We start from the raw sequence: 16,160 nt of genomic DNA, 5'->3' as shown, positions 1-16,160 counted from the left end.
AAGAAGTCATTCAAGAAAAATCTGACCTTCAAATTCGTCTGGTTTCGACAGACTGCAGTTGAAACCCCGATAAAAAATAACATTTCTCAGTCTTTTGTGCTCCCAGAGGAATACAAATTTAAAACACATACAACATTAAATTTTAATCATTGCACTGCATTTCGAACTTTTTCTCGTTAATGTTTTTTAATCTTCCTTACACTGGTACATTTGTTGTTGAGTAGTGTGTTTATCGTTTGCTGGTATCACCTGGCTCGCCACTTACGTTTAATAACATCCAATACGACGACTACTAAGATGTGGAAAAATGTGTTTACTTGATCAACGCCCGTCACTACAACGATTTAAGATAGAATATTCCATTAAATGTACTTTCAATTTGAAAGAAGCAACCGTCCCTACGATAGAATGAGGACGAGCAGCGTGTATTTGTATTTTTGTTTTTAGTTGCAATTGCGTGGCTCGTGGTGTCCTAAACTGTATGTTAAAATCGATAAAAATGTCTTACGGGATCAAGCTGCCGATCTCAGGGAGGAAGTTTAAATTTTGTTGAATGCGGCAATGTCGGCGCTCTGCACATAGTCCGAAATCTTTTCGATCTCCTCCTGCAGCCAGTCGACGGAAATCTTGTCGTCCTCGATCACGCACGAAATCTGCAGCTTATGGATACCGAAGGCCAGCGGCACCAGCTTGGCCGCACCGAGCAGCAGACCGTCGGCAGTGATCTTGCGCACCTCCTGTTCCATCTGCTTCATATCGGTTTCGTCATCCCAAGGCTTGACGTCGAGGATGACGTTGGACTTTGCGATCAGGGCCGGTTTCTTGGACTTCTTGGCAGCATACTCAGCCAGACGCTTCTCGCGCAGCTCGGCGGCAGCCTTATCCTCTCCCTCCTCGTCCGAGTCGAACAGATCGACATCATCGTCTTCCTCGTCATCATCCTTCGTGGCCGCAGCGGCGGGCTTGGCAGGAGCAGCGGCAGGCTTGGCAGCGGCGGTGGCGGCAGCAGGTTTGCTACCTCCCGACTCCAGCGACTTTACGCGCTCGTGTAAATCGATGACGAGGTTGTTCAGACCGTCAATAATCGAGCGCAGCTTTTCGTTTTCCTTCTCCACCGAGGACAAACGATCCAGCAGCTCTGCTCCGGGGCTGGCAGCCAAAGCGGCAATGCCATCCATCTGTATGGGGAAGAGAATATTGCATTTATTAGGCCTAAGTGAAAAAAAGAAACCATCCCCATTTCAACACTTACGCGTTCGAGGGAATTCTTGATGTGTTGTCTGGCTTTCGAGATTTCCGAAGCCAAAGTGCACTGTGAAGGAACGGAGTTGATCTGAAAGATATAAAGAAGAATCAAATCAATCATTGGAGGAATCTATGTTTTCATGGTTTAAGCAAAAACACTATCTTAACAAAAAATGTGCTGAAACAAAACTTCAATAATTTAGTGCACATATACTATCTACGAAACAAATTTCCTGACCGAATTTTTGTAAACGGCATCAAGGGGGTTACTAAAATCAAATATTCAAAAATATAACAATAGCCTCCTTCAAACACACACGAAAACAGAAAGTCGAAGATTAGAGCACCCTTTAACGTCATACATATAGGGAAGAGTCTGTAGGAAACTATTTACAAAAAATGAAAAGGCCTAAATAATAAATTAGCAACTATTCAATGAAGAAAAAAATGTGAAGTGAAAATGAAACAAAATAAAGGAGAAGCGAATTATAACCGAAGCAAAACTGTCCAGTCAAAAAGAACCAATAACAAAACCATCAAACTCGAGCAGACTGAAGCGAACATAAAGAACGCCCTGAGCATGACCACCTTGTTCAATTCCTCCGTAATGTTATCGCACAGCTTGTGGGCCAGGTTTTCTTTTTCCTTCTGATTTTTGGCGTTCTGCTGTTGTACCATCACGCTATCCTGGTACTTGTTATCATTCACATCCTGTACGGGCGCAACCTCCTCCTGTGCTTTGGACTTCTTTGATTTCTTCGATTTCTTTTTGCCCGGTTCCTTCTGCACCTCCGGCTCGGTAGCAGCCGTAGTCGGCTGCTGCTTGGATGCTGGTTGCGTAGGAACCGCCACAGCTACCGCAGTAACATTTGGCACGGTGCTGCTGCTAACGGCCGCCTTTTCGGAAGACTCGGTATCAGTCGGTGTACTATCTTTCTTGCCCTTGTTCTTCTTTTTCTTGTCCTTCTTGGACTTCGGAGCGTCGGTGGCAACCGCCGGTGCCGGTTCAACCGGAGCGGCATCGGTCTTCACGGACGGCGGTTGTTTTTGCGGTGACGTTGTTGGCTGCTGCTGCTGCTGAGCAGCAGCGTTAGCTTTTTTTGGTTGTTCTATTTTCGGTTCCTCTGCAACTGCCGCGCCATCATGCGACTCCATCTTCTTCCCCGCCACGGAAAGCTTGCATACAATGGGGGGTTAGTACGATTATTGAAAAGGGAAATTGTCGCTTCACAAGCGATGTTGTTACTAAACGGACTTTCGGCACTGGAAGGCTATCCGGAACATTTGGGAGAGCGGCAACATAGAGCTGTTTGTTTTACCTACCTTCGACAAGTACTCGTAGTACTTCTTTTCCGCTGCCTCGATAGTCGATTTCTCAGTCCAGAGTTTCTCGTGTGCCAGTGCTGTAGTAGCCATTTTGCGCTCGTATTAATAGTCTCTGTATGAAGGAGAACAAAAGTCCCAAAAATAATGGATTAACTGAACGAACTGAAGAACGGAACCCCTGAACCAGCCCTTCCGACGTTTTTCAAGAACTGTAGGGCAAGAACCGGCCACGGTGTCCAGTTTGTGCAACTTTGCCTTGCGGTGAGGTTCCGCTTTCTAACCACACATCTTTTCCTCCCCGCGAAATACGCAATGTTGGATGCACTTTGTGCTGATCTGCACTTACCTTGCTTCAGGAAGAATTTATTAACAACAGAACAAAAACCGTGGTAACGATTTTGCTTTGAAGCGCAAAAAGGGGAAAAATCAATAAATTCCGCTCGCGGAGTGCTGCTGGAGCTCGATATCCGATGTACACGCCGTTCGTTCGCTGACAGAGTGGAAAAGACCGAATTTCGTGCGCATGAAACGACGGGACACGAAGCACCGGAGGTTGGACAAGTTGGAGTTTGTAGACGTATCAAACGTCAAAATTGTCAATATGAAATTTGAAAATTTATAAAATACGTTGACACTTTATTTATCTCCACATTTGCAACTAAAGTTACCTACCGAAAAATATAAAACGAAAAATTGAGGATGCAATTGTCGGGTTTGCCAACAACAATCTAAAAAACGAACGGCGTTCGTAGGTATGATGGGCATCATGGAGAACCGAGAAGCATTAGTGTAATATTAAGTTTTGGTAAAATCCCAAATAAGGCATCCCAAGCCAGGATTTCGATCGTGGCTACACCTGTTGTAAAGTTGTGTACCAAATCATGTCCTGTGTTTTTTGTTGATTTTCTGCTCTTTAAAAATCCAATAATGCAATGTTTAGATGAGAACAAAGAATAAGATAAATCAGAAGATTTGAAGATTGCAATAAGAATTTGATAAACTCGGATATCGGATGGTTATCATGTTTATACAATAACGAAGATTATTTTGAAGGAATCGTGGACGCATTCTAGTCAATTTTGGAACTAGGAACCACTGTAACCGAAGTCAAAATTGAAGCGATGATTTAAGAACTACGAATACATTTCCTAAATTCCGGCATATAACATAACAATTCTTTTGAACAATGAAATAAAAGATTTCATTTGGGCTATTAACTTAAAACTCAATAATTTACGTAGTCTACTGCGCAATGAAACAGTTGATGAAGATAAAAAAGGTTTGTCTTTTTTATGTTAATTTCATTTTATTTTATTCAGAGTTCTTGTTTTTTGAGTCAATTTTTACGAATCAGAAAATCCAGGTTGAGATGAGAAGTGGAATTCCTTACAGTAAAGTTTTTATATGTTATTTATAGACCCATACACGATAAAACTGTATGGTTTTTTCGATTGGATTTCGATACGCTTTACCAAACCAAATCGTTATAGATAAAAGAAAAATCTACGAACCGAACGAACCGTATAAAATGGGGAAGTATATGTGAACAGTTACTGCACACTATAGTTTACTTCACAGTTTACGACTTCGGTTAAAATTTTACATCCCCTACTCAAGCTGTCCATTTCGGCTTCAAATAGAACATCATTAATAAGTTTTTGAGCAAAAACATTTTGCTCGGCAGACAGAGATCGAAGTTTGTTAGCAATGTGTCTTCCATACAAATCAAAAGGATCCTCACGTTCATATAGCTTTGGTTTCTCTCCGTACGAGTGTTCCTCGTATGGTAAATATGCTTCTTGAATTACTCGTCTTTTTCTAGAACGTTTCGATGTTGAAGAGATGTATTGCTGATCTGGAACTTGAACTGATGGGGTTGGCGATGTAGCGGCAAATAGATCCGACGAATCATATTTATCGACACTGTCTAGGGTTTCCTCGTCATACTAGAAAGAAAAAGGATATCTTTTGAATGATCCTATATCCCCCACGGACTGCGCTCTTACCTCCACGTCTTGCTTGTATTCAGAGTCATAAGTACGATTAGGTGGTTCAACATCTCTCAGAAAATCAAACATATGAAAATACCAAAGCGATGGTTTGTACACTTCATCACCAGTGGCCCCGGATTGGATCGATCGATTCAATTTGTTGAAAAATACTGAGTAATGTCTTTTGGTTTCTGTGGAAATACTCCACCCTTGGATCAAACACCAATAGAGGAAAGCAGCAAGAAAACACGTGTTGTCTCTTTGAAAGTCCAGTAACAATAATTTATTTCATACAGTTTAAGTTACGTTGACAGCCAAATGCAGTGCTGCCAACTTTAGTTCTTTTCTGCCCAAGGTTTATACGCAGAGGTATTCACCCATTTCCAACACTCCTCCTGGGTGAGTACCAACCTTACTACATTGCAAGCCCTACTTTCGTTAGGAATACATTCAACTTCGTTGGTCCTACTGGTTTAGTGAGGCTATCTGCTATCATCTCCTCACTTGGACAATATTTCAATTCAATAGTATTTCGTTCGCATAACTCGCGGATGAAGTGTCTTCTTGTATCTATATGTTTTACCCTACCACTACAGCGCTCTGTTGTGGCGAAGCTTAGACACCCCATGTTATCTTCAAACAAAACTGTCGGTTTCTTTTCTGGCATCCCTAGCTCCTCTAATAGCCGTCGAAGCCAAATTGCTTCCTGACAAGCCAAAGATAACGCGTTGTATTCGGCCTCTAAGGACGAAAGGGCAACCGAATCTTGGCCCTTACTGATCCAGCTGACGGGACCATCTCCATAGAAGAATATGAAACCAGTAGTAGAACGGCGAGTACGTCGGTCGCCGGCCCAATCCGAATCAGAAAATCCTAACAGTTTCCATTCTTTCTGTGATCCATAACTTAGCTTGAAGTCTTTCGTTCCTTTCAAGTATTGTAACACGCGCTTTGCCGCACTCCAGTCACTGTTGTTAGGCTGACTGGCTTTGCGTCCCAACAAACCTACGCTAAGTGACAAATCGGGCCTCGCATTGATGGCCAAATATAACAAAGCGCCTATCAAGCTCCTGTACAGTGTTATGTCTTCGAACGGTTTGCTTCCTTCATTTTCCGCTGTGTACCCTGGATCTATTGGAGTTCTTGGCACGTTCGACAGTCAACTCATCTTCGAGTCTGTCGACTTCCTTCTGCAACTTCTGAACGGAACGTTCAGCGAATTCAGCGCGAGCTTCAGCCTCCTTGAGACGCTGATCCAACACTCTCACTTGACCACCGTACGATTCCTCCCGTTGCGTTGCCTTTTCTTCCAAGATTTCCAGCGACTTCAGGTTGTTACCGACAACGCGGAGTTCCTCCTCAAGCTCGACGATCTTGCTTTCGTTCATCTCGACCTTCTCCTCCGAACGCTTGAGGTCCTGTTCCATGAGCACTAGTTTTCTGGCCACCTCTTCATATTTTTTGTCTGCATCTTCTTGCTCTGATGCTCTCGGTTGTGACAGGGTCCCTTCATTCTTGTTGTCACATTCAAACGGAAGATCTTCGTCACTCTCTAATACAGGATCATTCAAAACATGTCGCTCCTCCTGTTTCATTAGGTTCTTTGTTGCCGCCTGTTCCCCGCAGGGGTCTCCGTATTCGCCTGGCGTCGGACGCTCCATAGGACTACAGAGATCCGTGTGTATGATGTCCATTGGTCGCTTAGATTTCCGCTCTAGAACCTGCGGAAAGGGCTTCCGCACCAGCTTTCCCAGCATGCAACACTCACACACCATCCGCTCTCGGCAGTTTGTCATTCTTACTCCGTCAACTAGCCCTTTATTCACCATCGTGTTCACAGTCTGTATGTCACGGTGTCCCATTCGCCGGTGCCACGTGTGTTGGCAGTCTACACCATGATAACGCGTTGCTGTCATACACGTTTCCACCACCTTTAGCTTATACTGGTTGCCGACTAATATACCAACAGCTACGGTAGTATTTTGTGCTTTTATTTCGCAACCTTTTCTTCCGAATGCTACCGAGAAACCTTTTGCTGCGAGCTTTCTTACAGATATAAGCCCACCTTCTAGCGCTGGAACTAACAACACGTTTTCCAGTGTGATGGCCACACGTTGACCATTGGCGTTCATGCCTACAATCACACCGTTCCCAATTCCGGTCGATTTTGTTTTCGTTCCATCTGCTAGAGTCACATCACCCAAAGGTTCTCTTTTAAATTCGGCGAAAAACTCAGGGTCATTAGTCATGTGACATGTACAACCACTGTCAATCGTCCATGCGCCCGGTATGACGTCACCCGCTATGAAGCACACAGCTCCAATAACCGCCGCCTGCTTCTCCTCCGACGAGCGTTCGCCTTCCATTTGAACCTGTTTCGCTTTCGGCTTGAAACTCTTTTCACTGCCGGATTGCGCCAGAAATTTGCGGCAGTTTTTCTTTAAGTGTCCAGGTTTCTGGCAAAAGAAGCACTTCCTTTGCTCGCTCCGTTCTGTCACTTTTAACACCATTTCTTTTTCTGAGAGGTCATTAGAACTGGAACGTTTCTGGAACTCGTCCCGCAACCGCGCAGTTACCAGATCTAATGTTAGATCCTCCTGCGGCCGATTCTCTAATGCCGTAACGAAACTGCTGTACGACGGTGGGAGACTGCGTAGCATCATAATTATGCGCAGCAGTTCGCTGAGCTCTACCCCGGCGTTGTCGAGGCGCTCAAACAAGTCCTCAAATTCTTCGAGGTGCTTCTCCACGTTACCGCCTTCACTTAGGTTTTTGGAACATATCTTTTGAAGCAACATTACCTGATTACCAATGGTGGCTTTTTCGTGGTAAGCCTGCAGGTTGCGCCACATGTCACGAGCCGTCTTGCTTTTCTTTATAAAGCGAAGTTGACTATCTTCAACAAGAAGGGAAATCGTCGCTCGCGCCTTGACGTCTTTCTTTTTCCAGTCTGCGTAATCATCATCATTTTCTTCCGGCTTCGGTAATTCTATCATGTCCCACAATTCCTCGCGTTCCAGCAAGGACTGCATGCGGAACCTCCATGTTTGATAATTACCGTTCCCGAGCTTCGCAAATGTTGCCTTCCAACCGTCCGCCATTGTTACTTTTTCTTTACACCGTTTCTCTTCAGGAATACCACAAATGCACTTCCTGGAAAACCTTGTCCTCAACCAAAAACTTTAACACACGCTCCGAAGTACTGGGGCTGGGCCCATAACCTGTTGAAAAATACTGAGTAATGTCTTTTGGTTTCTGTGGAAATACTCCACCCTTGGATCAAACACCAATAGAGGAAAGCAGCAAGAAAACACGTGTTGTCTCTTTGAAAGTCCAGTAACAATAATTTATTTCATACAGTTTAAGTTACGTTGACAGCCAAATGCAGTGCTGCCAACTTTAGTTCTTTTCTGCCCAAGGTTTATACGCAGAGGTATTCACCCATTTCCAACACAATTTGCCCAACACTTTCCTGTAGGTAGTACGAAGCGTATTTATCTTAGCCTTCACAGTAGTTCTAGTGGCCGTTTCGTCTATCTCCAGGTACTTCTCCAACAAGATACCATAAGCCTTGTTCTTTAGGGCTTTATCTCTGTACTTCGTTGATTTGTTATACCACAAACAGGGCATACTCTTGTACAACTCTATGAACTCCGTAATAAATTCGCGCGAATTATCCGGTCGATCACTCATTTTTCCGTCGATCGGTTAGCTGGAAATCTGGTTGATTCCGAGAAAATTATTTAATAAATTTATCAATCCGATTGTTTGTGGCGTCGACGAGCAATTGACTCCAAATTTGTTGTTTACGTTTTGTTCAAGGTGACTGGAACGAAGCGATACTTGCTTCAAGTGGGAGTAACCTTGGTACAAATAAATTTGATATTCGCTCAATTTGATGCTGAAAAGTAGCTCAATATTTTTAAATCATATTTAGAGTTGGAATATCTTTTTTATTCTTATTTTGCTTTTAACAACGATTTCGCAAGCGATTTCATTTTTACTAAATTTATTTGCTCATCCCATTATTTAAAGAAATTTAAATATGTATTTAGTTTATTCAGCACTTTCGCTGAAAGTTAGCCGACCGTTTGTGACATATATTCGAAAACATAAACAGCGCGACCTTTTAGCTGTCAGCAGTTGGCTGTTTATGAACGAGTAGCAAACAAAATGTTTAACGCCTGGAAAGATCAAGCTCTGGAAATCGATTCGAAGATAGGTAAGCTGCGTAAGCACTGCACAACGTTCGCGACCGGTTACGTGGAAGAAGACGCATCGAAACAGAATTCTGTGCGAGAAAAACTAACGGCCGCCGGGCACGAACTGCGCCATACCATAACCGACTGTGACAGGTTGGTTGAACAAACGCACGCATTGTTTACTCTGCTGACAGAAGCTGATAAAGTAGCCGACGAAATATACGATAGCGTAATCAAATTGTACCTCGAGCAAGGAGTAAAGGTGCCACCGATAGACTTAGATACCATTGCGGTCGGATTTCCCATCGACCTGCTCCCGTTGCCGGAAACGAGCTCAGCATTGAACCGGTCTGGAGGAAGTGTTACTGAAAACGAAGAACCAGAAGAGGAACACACCACCGACGACAGTGAGATTCTAGCGGAAGATTTTGAGGCTGACGTGCACATTTCTCGATTGCCCGGCGAAGATAGCCTTGCGCCGGAAACGCCGATGATCAAAAGTCGAAAGAGATTATTTTAGCTATTTGCTGTTTCCTGCAAGATAAGATAGTGCCATGGCCACTATACCAGCAGTGACGAGAATTTCGCCGCGCTTGATTCGTATTTTGGGTTGCAACCCTGGCCCAATGACTCTGCAAGGAACGAATACTTATCTGATTGGAAATGGTAAAAAGTAAGTAGTTGATGCCTTGTTATCGCTCTTCCCATTGTTTACAACTGTTTATTACATCCGCAGCCGCATCTTGCTAGACACGGGGGATGCTGGGGTGAAAGAGTACATATCGCATCTTCAGAAGGTAATTTTGGACGAACGGATTAAAATAAATGACATAATAGTATCCCATTGGCATCACGACCATGTTGGTGGCGTAGATGAGGTGCTCGAAATGATCGAGAATAAAGGTAGGCATTCGTTTGCAACATTTGCACAACACTTTTCATCCGGATTTTTGTTTTCTTTCTCCCCCTTCCACATCTAGAGACATGCAACGTGTGGAAATTTCCCAGATCAGACGCACCGGAACCGGAAGTGAGGAATGCCAAATTTAAGGAATTGAAAGACGGACAAATATTCACTACGGAAGGAGCCACTCTCAAAGTGGTGCACACACCTGGTCATACGACGGATCACGTCGTGTTGGTGCTGGAGGAGGATAATTCTCTTTTCAGCGCCGATTGTATTCTAGGCGAAGGAACGACGGTATTCGAGGATTTGTACCTTTACATGAAAAGTTTAGAAATTATTCTGAACGCAAATCCATCCACCATTTACCCCGGACACGGCAATATCATTGATGTACGAAACGTAGGATCTTCCAGAGGCCAAATAATGTAAGTGTGTTCTGCGTTGTTTTTCCTCTATAGAATCCCACCGCAAAGATAACGGAATACATCAACCATCGGAACCATCGCGAAAAGCAAATTTATGCGGTTTTCGAAGAAAATCCCGATAAGCAGTTCAACGAAATGGACATTGTGCGGGAGGTGTACAAGGAAACGCCGGAGCAACTGTGGGCAGCCGCCGCGTACAATGTAAATCATCATCTCAAGAAGCTGACTATCGAAGGGAAGCTGCTCGAGTGCGTCGATAGCGAAGGTGGCAACACGTGGAAGTACGTACCGGCGGCTTCCTTGTAACGGATTGTACATTTTAATGTTTCAGAATAAACTAGGTTTTGGTTGTTATTGCATCTCTAACTTACGTTGTTTTTTCTTTCAAAACAACACACTGAAATAGCAAACAAAGAAAACGCCCCACTAGCCATTCATCGAAGGTATAAAAGTTTTATTAATTTATTTCCATCCGTTATATAGTATGTAAACTTATCTCTTGCCTAACAGCGCGTACTGTACAGTACACCTTTGTTTTAAATACAGTTTGTAAGGAAAAAAGGATGAAATAGGACAGGCTACACGTGGCGCAAACACTCTCTGTGTGTGTGTATGTGTGTATGTAAGTAAGTGAATATCGCTTTATAAACGTTTTTGTGTTGACTAACGCCGCAACGTTGAGTCGCTGTAGTGTAGAGACCGACTCCTATTGCAATGTACAGCAACACGACCGACCTTCGAGCTCGCTCCGCAGATGATCATCAACGGTGATCGAAGGTAACTGTTGGTCTGGCTTGTGGGACGAATCACTTTTGGGCACCATTCCGGACTGATTCGATTTCCTCCTTGATGAGCTCGATCTTTTCGGCGTAGTTTTTCTGTATTTCCTGGAATTTGACGAAGAAGAGTCCTTTGAATGGAAGTTTATTTAGAAGATGGATATTAGAACGTGATCAATGAGACGAGGTTCGTGAACAGGAAGAAAGCGGTAAAAGGATGCAAAAGGACGATACACACATACGAACACAAAAAGCAGATAAATTTTGTTACAATAAATTACACAATTTGCGACGATGTCGAATTGCTAAAATTTGGTTGTTTGTCCAAAACGTGTTTTATGGAATGTATAAGCACGGAGAAAAATACTAAACCAATCGGAACGAAACACATGGCACATGGTTGAGGAAGGATAAGCGTGAATCGAGTGGAACATCTGGAGGCGCATATGAGCAGCACCTTACCTCAACTATTTTCTCATTCGTGTAAAATTATTACGGTATATGCGTATTAAGTACATAAAAGCTAGTAGTGCATGAGAGATTTAGAAGCGCACACGGGTGAGAGAGGTGGCACGCCGGTAGACATAGTTTTGTCATTGATTTGAATCATTTCTTTGTATGTGCAGTTTTTTTCAAGCATGGAAAATCAATCCCAGCTCGATCCGCCGTTTTCTGAAAGTGCGAAGAGAAGAGATAAAAAGAAAGAAAGATAGATATTAAGAGTGAAAACAAACAAAAACAAAACATCTTTTAGTGCAATAGGTGTTAGCAATTTAGTGAAAGGGGTTAATGTGAAAAGTTTTCCCAAAGACGAACATTGAAAAGGAAAAGTGTATTTCAAGTTATCTTGTACATATACTACGAGCGTTTTGCAGGTGGTAGATTGTTATTTAATATTTTATCAATTTTTTATTTTATACATGAGCTGACCAGGTTGCTGAATTAATCAAGACACAAACGTTTTTTTGTGCACAAAACCTATGGCCAAAGACGAAGAAGAAAATGGCCCATAGTTTAACTATAGTATTTTTTGAATAAAAATTTTAAAAAATCAATTTTGTTTTCGATTTTCATGGTGTAACAAAAAAACGGTTAGAGGTGCAGAAAATAATACAATGACAAATAGCACAAAAGTATTTGTAGAGTTATCACACTGGTCACTGGTCAATGGCGACATGGCCAAAATACTTGGCAATAGTTGCCTTTTTATCACACACATTTCACAGTTCGTTTTTTTGCATATTAAAAACGAAATCAGAAATGAAACGACATCTGATGTTATTATAAAAACAATCAAAAACCCTCAAAATAGTAGAAGTGGTTCGACATCATCATTTCCATCCAAGAATATGGAAAACATATTTATCGGACAACCCCCCAAGGACACCTACCGGCCAACGCTTTCGCATCGTACACCGGATGGGGCCATTCAAGCGGACCAGTCCACTTTGGCAAAGTGTCAGGAAAAACACAAACGACCAGGAAAAAAATAATACATCGACACTCGGTTGTAAATTGCCTTCAGATGGTGGCGTAGCGCTTCGAAGTTTACGTTGGCAGCGGAACGCGCAGTCATCGAGCAATGCCGCGTACCAACACCGGAGGTGGTACGATCGTTTTAGTATATTTTTGTGTGCAGTATATGCAGGTTTAGTGGTGCAGTCGTGTGCAGTGCTTGTTGTGAAGAAGGAAACGGCGCGAAAGAAAGTACGATTGTAAGTAAATGAAGAAATCTAGCAGCGAACAACGAGTATTGCGGCGTAAGGGCGGCCTACTAGGATGATTCACTCGTGCCGGGAGTGCGCGCAGTGCCGGTTAAAATACCGTGGCTGCGACGGAAACTAACCTTGAAGAGATCGAGCTGCGTCGTGTACTCTTCCCGCAAATCGTTGTACATTTTTTGCGAGACGGCCAGCTTCTTCTCGAGCAACGTCTGCCGTTCGCGCTCCGCCTTCATCTTGCTGTCGATGTTCTCGAACCGCGTCTGCAGCTGTTCGTGCTCCATGTTGCGTATGTTCAGCATATCCTTGGTGACCGTCACCACCTCCTTGATGTTTTCGATCTGATTCTGCAGCGCCCGGATCTGCATGTCCTGCGTCTTCACCGTCTTCGTGCGCTCGAACAGCAACTCCTTCGCCTTGTTCATTACGTCCTCGTGCTTTTCCTTCAGCTTCTTGATCTCCACCGGGTCCGGCTTGGTGCCGCCCGTGTGCGCAATGACCTCACCCTCCAGCTGGCTAACCTTCGACTTGAGGATATCGTTCTCCAGTGTCTTTTTCTTCAGCTCGCTCTCGAGATCCTCTATCCTTTCGTTGGAGTTCTTCGACGGCGACAGCTCGCACTCCAGCTGGGTGACCTTCGCCCGCAGGATATCGCTCTCGATCGTGCGCTTCTTCAGCTCGTTCTCCAGCTCGCTGATGCGATCGGTCGATTCCTGCGTCGTGGTCGGTTCATCCTCGGCCTGGTTCAGCTTCGACTTCAGGATGTCGTTCTGGATCTTCAGGTTGCGGATCTCCTTCTGCAGCTCCTCGATCTTCTCGTTCGCAGGACTGTCGGCCAGCGGGACGCGCTCCAGCTGCTCCACCTTCGAGCGCAGGATATCGTTCTCGATGTTCTTCTTCTTCAGCTCCTGCTCGAGCGTCTCGATCTTGTAGCTGCTGGCTCCACTGTTGACGTGCTTGTTTTCCAGCTCGCACAGCTTCGATCGCAGGATTTGGCTCTCGGTCGTGCTCTTCTTGAGGCCCTTGCGGAGCTCCTCGATTTGCTCGCTGTTCGAGTCCTGCGTGGCCGTCGATTCCTTCTCGAACATCTGCATCTTCGCCCGCAGCATGTTGCCCTCGGTGGTGCTCTTCTTCAGGCCCTTCTCCAGCTCCTCGATCCGTTCGGTCGATTCCTCGTCTTCGCGCGTCGCCGCATCACTCTCCAGCTGGCTCACCTTGGCGCGCAGGATATCCGCCTCGATCTGGTACTTCTTCACCTGCTTCTCGAGATCACGCATCCGCTCGTTGGTCTCCTGGGCGGACGAGGGTGAGTTCTCGAACTGCCTCAGCTTCGAGCGCAAAATGTCACTCTCGATGTTCTTTTTCTTCAGCTCCCGCTCGAGCTCGCCGTTCCGTTCGGACGCCTCGGAATCGCCCTCCAGCTCGCGAACCTTCTCCTTCAGTACCACACTCTCCGTGCGCTGTAGGCCCCGCACCAGCTCGTCCAGCTTTTCCTGGGCCTCCGGTGTTTGCGGCTCGCTTTCCACCTCCGTCAGTTTGCCCCGCAGAATGCCATTCTCGATGATGCGCTTCTTCAGCTCCTTCTCCAGTTGCTTCACGCGCTCGGTCAGATCCTGGGACGCCTCCGGTTTGGTTTCCGCCTGCGACAGCTTCGACCGCAGTATGTCCAGCTCCATCGTCTTGCGCTTCAGCTCCTTTTCCAGCGTCTCGATCTTTTCGTTCGACGCGGCATTGTTCGACGGTACCTGCTCCAGCTTGCCCACCTTCGCCCGCAGTATATCACACTCGATCGTTTTCTTCTTCAGGTCCTTGTCGAGGTTGGTTTTCTTGTCCTTCAGGTCCTCGAGCTCCGTCTCCAGGCGGGTGATTTTGCTCAGAAAGTCCTTCTCCAGCCACGCATCGAAGTTGCTCATATCCTCGAGGTCCGACATTGTTGCGCTTTCAGGTTGGGATACTGCACCGTACCGCACGATCACACGGTCTACAAGGGAAAAGTGAGGGCGGGGAGTTAGGCAACGACGGCCAAATGTATTACCACCCACACCTTCACACGCACACACAACACACACTCACACACTGGTGGACACTCGTGTTACAATCTATTCGCCGTCCCGGTCAGAAAACCAGCACGCCACCACCACGAAGCACTAGAATTCGCGAAACCGTTTCGAAAATCTCGAAATACTGCAATTAATTATACGCCCCGTACACAGTTTTCGCACGGTAGAAGTAGAAGCGGGTCGGGGGAGCAGCGTGGCGTAGCGAAATTCCTTTGCGGCCACTCACTACTTAGCACGCACGAGAAATTGGCGAGAATCCTCGGCCACGAAATTCCTTCCCGTTGCTGTGCTGATCTTCTCGCTCCTTTTCCGGCGAGAAGGGGGTGGGATTTTCTTTTCCCGCTTTTCCCCGGGAGCCTTCCGCTGAAGCACCACTGACAAACGGTCCTTTGTGCAACTGACGACGTAGATCCCGTTGGGTAAGGACTCCAAAGGAATTAGGAATAATATGACCGTTTTTTGTCTACTTCGTTGGCTTAGTATATTACCACCCGATCGCGAACTACGTAACGTCCAACGTCTTCCTGTACCGAAAATCTTCTACCGACTGATCGGCCGATGACGATCCCGCGTCGTGGCCAAGCCTGGTGAGCGAATCTCAGCACAAATCCGGATGCGCCTGCGTACCGGTGGAAATTTTCGCACTAAAACGCCTCAAGTGCTCGCACACCCGTCAGCCTAGTAAGGCGGCCGGTGGAAATCCTCTCCTACTGCAAACGGAGCACCGGGTAAACAGCGACTCAACGGCATCCGAATGTTCCTCTCGGGCCACATCCTACTCCTACCGGTGCCGGCCGCTAGAGTCCGAAATCGCGATTGAGAAACTAGCACCAAGCGGAGAATACTCAATAAATTTCCCCCTGAAACGAAAATCTATTTTAAGTCGTCCACAATATGTCGGGGTTTTGGGACGGCCACTCGGCTGTTGTTCACGCTGCAACGGCGGCTCGGTGGTTGGGCGATTTTCCCGACGCATGCTTCAATACGCAAGTCCGCACGCCGCCTCTCATTCCCTTACGACGGAGAGATCGGAAAAATGCCGTGATTCGAGTCGACGATCGGGTAGCCGATCCAGCATTGCTGTCCACCGCCTTCACAATAGGCCGTATTTTAAAATGAAAATTCTTCCCGGTGTTGACAGAAAGTGGATCGAACATGATATTTCTCATTCGCAACCCATCGTCTTAACGATCGCGTGAGAAAAACGTGAATCACTTGCCCGCGCTGGCGATCGAATGTTTAAACCCATCAGCAAGTTGCACTTTCGCAGACCACTGACGATCGGAAATGCATTACGTTCCTCCGGTTCCATCCGTCGCCGGAAATGTTTCTATGGGAAAGTGCCCCATTAGATCCCCCCCCCGCCCGAGCACCTGTGGATGGTGCTACACAGACATATGGAGGGCCTTCGCCGTCGTCGTCGTCCCGGTGACACGAAACACCACCAAAAGGAACCGTACTCGGTACGAATGCAGGAATTTGGGTGCTCCACGTCCGTGGCTCT

At 45.7% G+C, this 16,160-nt stretch overlaps 4 protein-coding genes across 5 annotated transcripts; 1 reads left to right on the top strand and 3 right to left on the bottom strand.

Moving 5' to 3' along the window:
• Positions 1-143: 143 nt before the first annotated feature.
• On the bottom strand, positions 144-3,099 carry LOC131288752 (probable elongation factor 1-delta). 2 transcript variants are annotated; one of them, XM_058317925.1, is made up of 5 exons: positions 2,918-3,099; positions 2,569-2,683; positions 1,834-2,421; positions 1,253-1,333; positions 144-1,178 (listed from the first exon to the last, which is right to left on the bottom strand). In XM_058317925.1, the coding sequence occupies exons 2-5, from the start codon at positions 2,659-2,661 to the stop codon at positions 540-542; spliced, it is 1,401 nt and encodes a 466-aa protein (XP_058173908.1). In that variant the 5' UTR covers positions 2,662-2,683; positions 2,918-3,099; the 3' UTR covers positions 144-539. The 2 variants fall into 2 exon arrangements, with proteins under 2 accessions (XP_058173908.1, XP_058173909.1); XM_058317926.1 differs by lacking the exon at positions 1,834-2,421 and having other exon boundaries at positions 2,918-3,087.
• A 4,862-nt stretch (positions 3,100-7,961) lies between these two features.
• LOC131284698 (uncharacterized) lies at positions 7,962-8,266 on the bottom strand. The gene has a single exon (XM_058313562.1). The coding sequence runs from the start codon at positions 8,253-8,255 to the stop codon at positions 7,962-7,964; it is 294 nt and encodes a 97-aa protein (XP_058169545.1). The 5' UTR covers positions 8,256-8,266.
• Positions 8,267-9,258: 992 nt separating this feature from the next.
• LOC131289825 (beta-lactamase-like protein 2 homolog) lies at positions 9,259-10,458 on the top strand. Its single transcript, XM_058319157.1, has 4 exons — positions 9,259-9,437; positions 9,501-9,667; positions 9,745-10,061; positions 10,130-10,458. The coding sequence occupies exons 1-4, from the start codon at positions 9,319-9,321 to the stop codon at positions 10,400-10,402; spliced, it is 876 nt and encodes a 291-aa protein (XP_058175140.1). The 5' UTR covers positions 9,259-9,318; the 3' UTR covers positions 10,403-10,458.
• A 344-nt stretch (positions 10,459-10,802) lies between these two features.
• LOC131289823 (girdin) lies at positions 10,803-14,527 on the bottom strand. The gene is made up of 2 exons (XM_058319156.1): positions 12,722-14,527; positions 10,803-11,006 (listed from the first exon to the last, which is right to left on the bottom strand). The coding sequence occupies exons 1-2, from the start codon at positions 14,525-14,527 to the stop codon at positions 10,803-10,805; spliced, it is 2,010 nt and encodes a 669-aa protein (XP_058175139.1).
• Positions 14,528-16,160: the final 1,633 nt, after the last annotated feature.

Source organism: Anopheles ziemanni, chromosome 3 (genome assembly GCF_943734765.1).
Source record: "Anopheles ziemanni chromosome 3, idAnoZiCoDA_A2_x.2, whole genome shotgun sequence".
Lineage (NCBI taxonomy): Eukaryota > Metazoa > Arthropoda > Insecta > Diptera > Culicidae > Anopheles > Anopheles ziemanni.
Note: the sequence above shows the minus strand (reverse complement) of the source record. Positions and strands in the feature narration are given on the sequence as shown.